This window comes from Leptinotarsa decemlineata, unplaced genomic scaffold, assembly GCF_025532065.1.
Source record: "Leptinotarsa decemlineata unplaced genomic scaffold, Ldec_3_MD MMD2_P_RNA_scaffold_11, whole genome shotgun sequence".
Classification (NCBI taxonomy): domain Eukaryota; kingdom Metazoa; phylum Arthropoda; class Insecta; order Coleoptera; family Chrysomelidae; genus Leptinotarsa; species Leptinotarsa decemlineata.
The window spans coordinates 5,801,001-5,810,955 of NW_027412525.1; the positions used below are offsets into that span (position 1 = coordinate 5,801,001).

The following is a 9,955-nucleotide window of genomic DNA, read 5'->3' on the forward strand; positions in this document are numbered from 1 at the left end:
AAATTATTCTACATCAGTATAGTCTTCATCCGAAGAACTGTCATCATCCCCTGGTGTTATAATTATAGGGTCAACCACCTGATCGACCAAGTTGTCCAGTTCCCACATTTTATCTTCCTCTTTTAAAATATGCTGGATTGCTTTTTGCCAGTTTTCTGATGTGATTTCCATAATGGCTTGATCAAACAATACCTTGACATCTTTCATTTTAAATGTGGTATTGTGCCTTGCAACATATCCTTTAACTTGTGCCCATATAAGTTCTATAGGATTTAATTCGCAATGATATGGCGGTAGGCGCAGCACAGTTACTTTATACTTTTCTGCTACATCTTCTACGGCATATTTCATGAAGCGAGATTTATGTTGTTTTACTATGGCTAGTAGTTCCTTCTTTACTGAATTCGTCTCAAACTGAATACCTTTATTTGACAGCCAGTTAATAATTTCTTGCTTTCTCTAAGCTGAAGTTGGTACCTTCTCTAAGCGCCTTGAATGGTAGCTTGCATTATCCATAACCACGACCGAATCAGCTGAAAGAAATTTTAACATTTCCCCGAAGTAGTCTTCGAAGACATCCGAATTCATGTCCTCATGATAATCTCCCGTCCGGCACGACTCAAAGCTTAACAAACCTTCTTTTAAAAATCCGTCTTCGCTTCCAATGTGAGCAATTATAAGCCTCTTCCCTTTTCCCGAAGGCACTTTAATACCCGTCGAAAGGCCTTCTATGAAAGCTTGGCGAGAACTTGTTATATTTTTATCTTGCCACATTTTTTTGACTATATAACCTTCGTTTATCCACGTCTCATCAAGATAAAAAATTTTCTTTTGCTCTCTGCGGTACTGCTTTATAGTTGTCAAATATTTTCGTCTCCAGCAAACAATTTCATCACTTTCCAGTAATAGTGCCTTTCGATTGTGCTTTTCCCAGGCAAAATTCATACTTTTTAAAGTTTTCTATAAAAGTTTTCTGGATATCAAAGGAATATCGTTATCTTGGCTTATCTCGATAAATATTTTTTCAAGAGTGGGTATTTCCTTTTTAAAATAAAACGAATGAACTTTTCTTCGAATGTCACATTTGGTGTCTTCATCTAAGATTTTTATTGGTCTTCCTGATTTTCTCTTGCATGGACTTACCTGGCCTGATATCTTTCTTTCTCGCAATAATTTAAAAATCGTGGACTGTCCAATTCCAGTCATTCGGGCACATCGCTCAACACTTTCTTGCACAGACAAACTAGGGTGATCGTGTTTTATGCAATCATATACATTTAAAATTATAACTTTTTCGCAAACAGATAGCGGAGAATTTTTTACACTTCTTTTCTTTGGAGTAAATGTCCCCATTTTATAACTTTTTCACTATTTCTATATCACAATATCACTGTACGTTTAATTGGTGTAGTAACAATTACTATTATAACTCGAATGTTTAAGACACCATTACAATATATTTAAACCCTTTTTCTTAATTACCTGGGTTTAATAGGTATTGCATGATTGGTGGGCAGGGTCAAAATGGGATTATTATAATGACATGGCACCTCGGAACTAAGTGTTAACCCTTTTTTGAGAAATCATGCTCAAGTATATGAACCCAAATTGCATATTAAATAAGTTTACAAGAACCACTAAAATTAATCTTAATCTTTTTTTAAGAAATTTTACTTACCTAAATACATGTAGGTACTTAGTTTTAGACCAAATTACTTCCCAAAAATGGCCTTTTATTATTATCTATGTCTGTAATTTTTAATTTACTTTAATTATTAAGTTTAATAATCCTAAGATTTGCCTACGCCCATGGACGACAACGAAATTCAGGCAAATTTTATGACACTTCATGATTTATTACTCTACACTCTTTTGAAATAGACTATAACTAGTGGAACCACTACCTGCAAATTCATTTGTCGGCTTTTTAATGTATTGTTGTTTAATCTAAGTAGTTCTTCTCCAGGAACCTGTTCCAGGACGTAAGTTTCTGTCTCTGCTTTCTGAGTGAGAGCAACAGTAGATGAAACAATTTCTGCGCTCAGACAAAAGCAACATAATAATAAACAGTTTTGGGTCGAGGGTTTGATCCCCACCTCAACCAGATATTTTTCTCAAGAAAATATCTAGTATCATAGACATGATACTCCCTAGGTGGCTCGAGGAGTTAGTAGCATTACCTACCTAGAAAACGAGGCTAATGACCAGTGTACTTGATGCCGTTGACTCCAAAAAATGAAAATAATAAAAACGGCAATGTCATAGTTGAGATTTTCTAACAATATTTGGAATATTTAGATTTGAAAGTTCCAAATTTATACATTGGACGAAAATCAAATCAAAAAAGCAGAGTTTTTTATCATAGATTATAAGGCTGCCCATTTCTCGTGAAAGCGACTGTAGTTTTAATTTTGATCGCAATCCTACGAGATCTGGAGAAATAGCTTGGAAAAGGAAGTTCGATCATTCGCGTTTTATCTCTACTTATCTGAAAGAAATCGATTATGCGTGTCAAAAATCTGTAAACTAAGGAACCTCCAGTCATCTTTGACAATAACTGGATAACTTTGTTTTCAGAACTTTGTGACGCTGCCACAAAAATTCAGGCTTCCTTCAGAGGGCACATGACGCGAAAGCATGAAGCTGATAAGAAAACGGATTCTGCTGATGATGGGCCAATGGTTATGAACGAAAAAGTGAGTTTTTATTTTTGTTGTTTAATTTTCTTAATAGTTATACTATAACTTTATGTCTTGGAATAAATTTGAAAAAGTCGGTTGAATACAAAGCAGCATAGTGGAGGTGCTCCGACCTACTGAATTATATCAGCCAGTTATTCAGTTATCCTAGGTATCGTGCAAAAGATTTAAATACCTTTCACCATTCAGATTTCCGTCAATAAAAAAAAATTCATTGATGTAATTTCTCCATTTTAATGTGTTTCTCAAAATATATGAAAACTAGAGTCGCTTGTTTCAATAGTTGCGTCCCAGCCCACTTCAGTAATTAGCCGTGATGGGAGAGCAACGTCAACTCTGTCATTGATCCTGTTTTTAAAGTCAGGGTAATATCAATGATACATTGAATAGTTTTTTTTTGTAGTTTAACACCATTGTTAGTTGTAATATACAAGTTTGAAAGTTATTCAAAAGTATTGTTTCACAAAATGTTTGAGTTTTGAGTGAAAGTGTTGGTGGAGTCCTTCAAAAACGGCAATAATTTGAAGTGTAAGGTGGTGAATCAATTGCGGCAAATTCACAAAAAAAAACAAATATGCTTTTCCAACAATCATTATGGCTTTCATGTTTTACATCACTCTAGTTATGAACTCACGAGCATTTTTTTATCTTACTCAACGAACTATATTTGCAATATTTGTCTTCCAATTTTAACCTACAAATAATACTGTTTATAATAATAATTACCTAATATGTCTTCATTACCAATTGTTGCTCTTCAAATCAATGAAAACTTCAAATTGCAGAATCCTTCAGAACATTTAAAATTTTTCACTCTTTTCACTGTTTTCAGATAAACCAAGGATATATAAAGAAGCCGGTTTGATAGAATTTGCTTTGCATCTGACTTATGAATAACTTTTTCTATCACTGGAACCTGGGATTGAGAATCTGAAAAGGTTTCGGAGATCATCTACACGGTCCATTCCATTACCAGAAATGGAAAATTATGTGCTCTGTCGTGTGTGTGCTCCATCTCACCATGACCCAAAACCACAATTCGTATAATTTCACTCCTTGTGCTTTTTTGTTTGCTACTGACCTTAATGCAGAAATGTTCAAATTCAGATCTGATACATGTGGATAACACGCCAATGATATTTTGTCTACTCGATTATCACTGACAGTATCTAGCTAGATGCTAGTGATCTAACACAATTATTGTACCATTGTACACAATTATTGTACTATTACCATTTATACCAACTATTGAAAACACTAAGATGCGGTATATCGACGCAAGTTAGCATCATATATATATAGACGTTTTTTGTTGAAAATCGATACAGCTGAGACGACGAAAAAATATACAAATATGTCATCAATAAAATACATACTTTCATAATTTGAATTTTTCTTTTACAAATGAATAAAGAAATTAAAACAGTTAACGTTCTCGTTTAATTAGTTTGATCTCTTGTTTGGATGATATAGCTTGTACTCAATACAAACGTGATTCAATAGCAATTTCTCAGATTTTGAGACAAATTGATGACGTATTACTATCGTTCGACAAATAATTTCTACGGGCCAGATATCGGAGTGGAGAATTGGAATATAAGATATAATGTTTTCATAATAATTAATAACAACACAAAAAGGTAAAGGGGAGTGAAGTGAAGTGTGAAGGCCTTCGCACGGCCGGTGTCTAACACATTGTTCTATGTCCGGGTTTATTAGCCGTTTTTGCAGGTTTTTATACTTGATGTTTCGTTTGCTACTGCGGCAGACATTATTAGAGGCGATGCGGCAATGGTTGCATTGAGAAGAGTTTGAAACTCAATCTTCTAGAATGTTTTGAAATCAATAGAGTCAGGAATTCAGGTAATTTACTGAATGATCAATTAGAATTGAATAACTCCCCGTTACTAAATATTTTTTTAAATGTGAAAACTGGGACATAGGCTCAGATAATTCAATTCATCACAAACTTAGGTAGGTACTTGACACATAGGTACTTCAAATTGTGAAATTAGGTGTATTAAACATTGAATATTTAGAATATAGTTAGTAAAGACACGCTCGAAAACACGTGTTGCATTTTTGTAAAATTGTTTAGTAAAAATCTCACAATTAAGTGTTTTTTGAATACGAAAGCAACATAGTCGTCTCAAGCAAATGGCACTGCAAATTCATCCACAAAGTCACTTAGATATTTTTTCCGGCAATGCCCCTTGAGAACGCCGCTAACGAGCCATTAAAATAGTGACTTGCGACAAACAACCTCAAAAGAAGCTGTCGACGGTTTTTGCTCATATTGCATTGAAAGAAGTATTAATAGGCGTCGGACTAGGGGTATTGACATACATTTTCCAGTGATATATTCTGTATGATGCGAAGATAATTGAAATATCGTTAAAACTAATATTGTTTAAATATTTCATTTTGAGAAGGACAATTTATATTTGAAATAGTTTTTTTTTTTATTTAAGATTGCTACCTATAAAATGATCAGAATATAAAATTTAAAAATAAATACAGATGTAGAAAGGGTAAAAAATTACTGCATTTTATAAATGAGCTCTTTGAAAAAAATCTAATTTATCATTAACTTGAATTTATGAAAGTATGCATATAAAAGTAAATATGTACATCTGGTGACGTTATAACTACTGTCTATTTTCTTTATCCAACCTATTCAAATGAAAACATTATAATTTGTTATTATAATTCGTCTTTTGATGTAAATCAGTTTGATATTATTATTAACACTGATAATATTAAATTTATCGTAGGTTTGATAATGAAGATGGATACAGTCTTCGAAACTTCACCAGATAAGTGTACAAACAGAATAGGTTTCCGCGGTTAGAATTTGAACATCTGAATTTCAATCAACGCCTGGTTAACAGTAAAACACATTTTAATCATATATGTGTGTGGAGGGTAACACTCCCAAATAAGGAACCACGTCAAAAACAAGTGGAAGCTAATCAAACGTTTACTTGTTGATTTGGAAATGAAGATTCATATATTTTACTGGATGTTATAGTTGATTCAGGAACAACTTTATAGATTAAATGGGAATACTTACATCGAATAAGATATTGCGATAATTTGTAACCTGAAAAAAGTCTACAATTCGTTGAGTGATTCTTCACTAGATGAATCAGTTTCATTAGGATTGATGACAACTGGAATAATTTTTTCTGATAATGAGTCTATGCGATCATCCAGATCCCACATCCCTGCTTCGATTCTGATTGTTTTGTGGATAAATGTTTGCCAAGCTTCTTGGTCAACTGTTTCCAGAGCACTGCATAGTCATTTCTTTACTTCAAATAGTTTGAAGATCTTGTTGTTATTCCTTGCGATGAATCCTTCAACTTGAGCCCAAACCAACTCTATTAGATTCAATTCAAAGTGATAAGGGGGCAACCGAAGAACCAACATTCCTTTAGTCTTCGCCATCTCATCGGTGACATACCTGAAAATTTTAGATTTATCACGTTCAGCCAAGTTGAGGAGCTCTGCTTTCAACATAGTTGATTCATTTGTAACCACTCAGTAATATCTGCCTTCCTCCAACACTGTCGGCAGCTTCTCGACTGTGGTAACATGCGTTATACAGGGTGGGCCATCGAAAACTTGACATGGAGGTTTTGGGTACTAATTTTGCAAATCCGAAAAAACGCTCAGACAGATCGATTTTTATAGGGAAGGGGACAGTTTTTTTCCCATTCAGAGCGTCGTCACTTCAATTCCGAAGCAAAGGGGTGAACAACCCTTGGAATTTCAATAGGGAATAGGGGGCGAGTCGCACATCGCTTGAAATATCTTGTAACATAGCATTCTGCTATTTTTAAACCCACAAAATGCATCCTAACAAGATTCGATTAACGCAAGAACTGAATGAAGATGATTTCGATCGACGCTTGCAATTTTGCGAGTTGGTTAGTGAACGAGCGGTGGAAAAACCACATTTTGTTTTCAACATTTGCTTCAGTGGATAATGTTCTTTTTTTTCTAAATGGCACAGTTGATCGCCATAATTGTCGCTATTGGGCTTATTCGAATCCTCATATTTTTCATAAAGTGCATACTCAACGTGCACAAAAATAAAATGTATGGGCTGGAATTTTTGGTGACCGTATTGTTGGCCATTGTTTTTAGAAGGCAATTCAACCGGACAAATATATCTGGAGCTTCTGGAAGATACTATCAATCCCCTTCTCACTGATATTATCGGGAGGATCTGTTAATATTTCAACAAGATGGAGCTCCTCCGCACTATGCTCTGCCTGTTCGGCAGTATTTAGATCACTTTTCCGGATCACTGGATTGGAAGGCGGGGCACTATCGAATGGCCACCACGATTACCAGACCTTTCTCCGTTAGATTTCTTTCTGTGGGGTCATTTGCAAAGCAGAATTTACTGTACTCCTCCTGCATCACTCGAAGATTTACGGCAACGAATCACAAATGGATGTCGCCAAATCACTCCAGAAATGCTCCACAATGTTCGAGAACGATTCCAGCAGAATCTCTATTATTGCATGGAAGCTGGAGGTGCCCATTTTGAGCATATGCTAAGATGAGAATAAAGTAAGTGACTTCAAATTCCAAGGGTTGTTCACCCCTCTGCTCCGGAGTTGTAGTGATGACGCTGTAAATGGGGATAAACTGCTCCCTTCCCAATACAAATCGACTTGCCTGATCGTTTTTTAGGATTTGCAAGATTAGTATCCAAAACCTCCATGTCAACGGATCCCTGTGGAAGTTTTAAAAGTATGTTTTTAAAGCATTCTTCGAATACTGTGGCATCCATTTCTTGATGCTTATTCTCATTTTTCTTCGATTCAAACAGCATCAATCCATTTTCACGAATTCCTCAACGCTGCCTATGTGAATGATGATCAGACGACGACCTTTTCCAACTGGAATTTTCAAACCAGTGAACCAACCTTCTACGGAGGCTTGTCTTTCACTTTTGATGTTCTGGTCATGCTAAATCTTTAAGACGGTATGCCCCTCATTGAACCATGTTTAATCCGAATAAAAAAAAGATTTCTGTTCTGACTTTTTTCTTTATTCTACAATCTCTGATTATTCTTTTAACATGTTCTTCCTATCTTGTTTTCCAAAAATGAAGTTCAGCTCTTGTTATATTTATATCTTCCAAAATCTAGTTCTTCTTATATCATTAAAAAAACTGTTTTCAAGAATAACTGACATAACTTTATTTAATGAAGGTATTTCGTTTTTTATGTAAAAAGAGTACTGTTCTCATAAGAGGATTCTTGACTTCTTCGTCGATAACCACACACATTCTGCCAGTGGATATTTTCGGCTCCAAAGAGCTGTTGTTTCAGGTTCCCGAACAACAAGCTTCCATGTTGTATAGCTTTTTATTCAACGCGCTTTCGAAGTAAACTGAAGAATACAACCTCTCTATCATGACCTTTAAACTCCCAACAAATGTAATATTTTCATCCTATGGAAAAAGCGAAGTCGGTCTTGATTGATTGGTGCAGTGTGTCTGTTGACGGTATAATTCAAAGGAATATCTATTTATAGCGCCTTCAAAGAAATAATGTTTTTACAATCTCCTTCAACTGAATACTTATTTGTTGGCAAATGTCTTGGTTACTACTGGATATATTTTCATTTAATGGATCCCTGGGGTCCATTGCTGACCCGAGACTATACTCTATCGTTATTGTGGGTTCGAAAATGTAAGGAAGGATGAGAGCTCAAACATTAACAAGACATCAACAACACAAAATTTATCCCAATAATTGAAGAAGGGTCGGACCAATCAGTTACGAGAGCAATCGGCTTTCCGACACCTAGTCCCATTATATCATTTCGATAGTTGCCGCATCGTCTTTGATAATTTCTGCCGCAGTAGCAGACGAAACGTCAGGTATAAAAACTTGCTGACCACGGCTAATAAAGCCGAAGACATCGGACAATAAAAGCAATTATTCATTGAAAAGTTAGATTGTTCGGAGTAGTTTTCATTTGTTTGCCAACATATATCGTTGTCCCAACTGTAGTAAAGTGCCCATATAGGACTTGTGGAAACTGCAAACCAAAATGTACGAATACGGATATGGATTTCCCGTATCCGTAAAAACGCAAAACAAAACTAACGGTTTTTCATAGGACAGCCTGTATAGATAAATGGGTATAATTTTGAACATTTTTCAGGAACAAGAAGAACTGGCAGACATCGATCTCACTGATCCTGATTTGAATAAAGCAGCAGTGAAGATTCAGGCTTCGTTCAGAGGTCACATGGTTCGTAAGGAGAACGAGGAAGAAACAACTGATAAATAAATCATCAGCAACTCTTATATTCGACAAAATATTGCAATTTCAAACGATAAAGGCAAATTGGAATGAGGGCTTCTGAAGGTTGTATATTGATTTGAGAATGTTAATAAGATTGTCCGGAAGTATATAATCGATATAGAAATATTCAATTATAGTTGCATCAACAACGAGTATACTTTTCCAACACACTACAACTGTTTTCTGGACGTTTTACTAAGCACTTTGACAGAAGCAGAAGATGATCTGAACGAATTTCTAAATACTAATTAGGACATTTCCATTTGACAAGGACACGTTTTATTTTTTTACAATGAAAGATAATATATAACTGTAATAATTATCAGTTAAAATTCAGAGAACACATTTTGATTAGTATTGAAATTCTGAAGAAAGCAATTCATAAAAATGTTAAGATAGACTGGAATGGGCTTGTTCATACTTCTCATGCAATTTACACTTTGCTATTTTCAGACTTTTGCTATGTACCGGCATTTCTGCACATACAATTAATGCAAAGTATGACATGAGGACTATGAACAGTGACAAAGTTCTATTCCAAATTATTCATTGTTCACCTTTTTATAAACTACATTCTCCGGACGTCTAACTAGATCAATTAAACTATTTTCAAGCGAGATAATAACTATTATTGAGGAAGTAAAGTTGAACTTGTAAAAAATGAATTGAATGAGTTAGGAATCACACGTTGAAAGGTAAGAACTCGTTAATCCTTAGCTCGCACAAGTTTCGACTTCTGAGGCTTGTCGTTCGTAGGGGTGCGACAGCTGGTTAATGGAAAAACAGATTTTAAACAGAAACAGTACTGGTTTCTGGAAAAGTATTTTCGTTAGATACATTCTACCCAGGAGATCCAATTCTACGTATTGATTGACAAATCGTGGAGTTGCAATGTTTTGATCGATTGATCGATCATATAA

General features: G+C 35.0%; 1 protein-coding gene across 5 annotated transcripts in view; it reads left to right on the forward strand.

The window, feature by feature from the left end:
* The window catches only part of igl (IQ calmodulin-binding domain containing protein igloo), a 244,310-nt gene extending 234,815 nt beyond the window's left edge, over nt 1–9,495 (forward strand). For all 5 annotated transcript variants that reach the window (XM_074170362.1, XM_074170365.1, XM_074170367.1 and 2 more), the window contains 2 exons: nt 2,578–2,696; nt 8,892–9,495. In XM_074170362.1, coding sequence (XP_074026463.1) covers nt 2,578–2,696; nt 8,892–9,020 — 248 coding nt within the window. In that variant the 3' untranslated portion in view covers nt 9,021–9,495. The remainder of the gene's footprint in view (nt 1–2,577; nt 2,697–8,891) is intronic.
* Nucleotides 9,496–9,955: the final 460 nt, after the last annotated feature.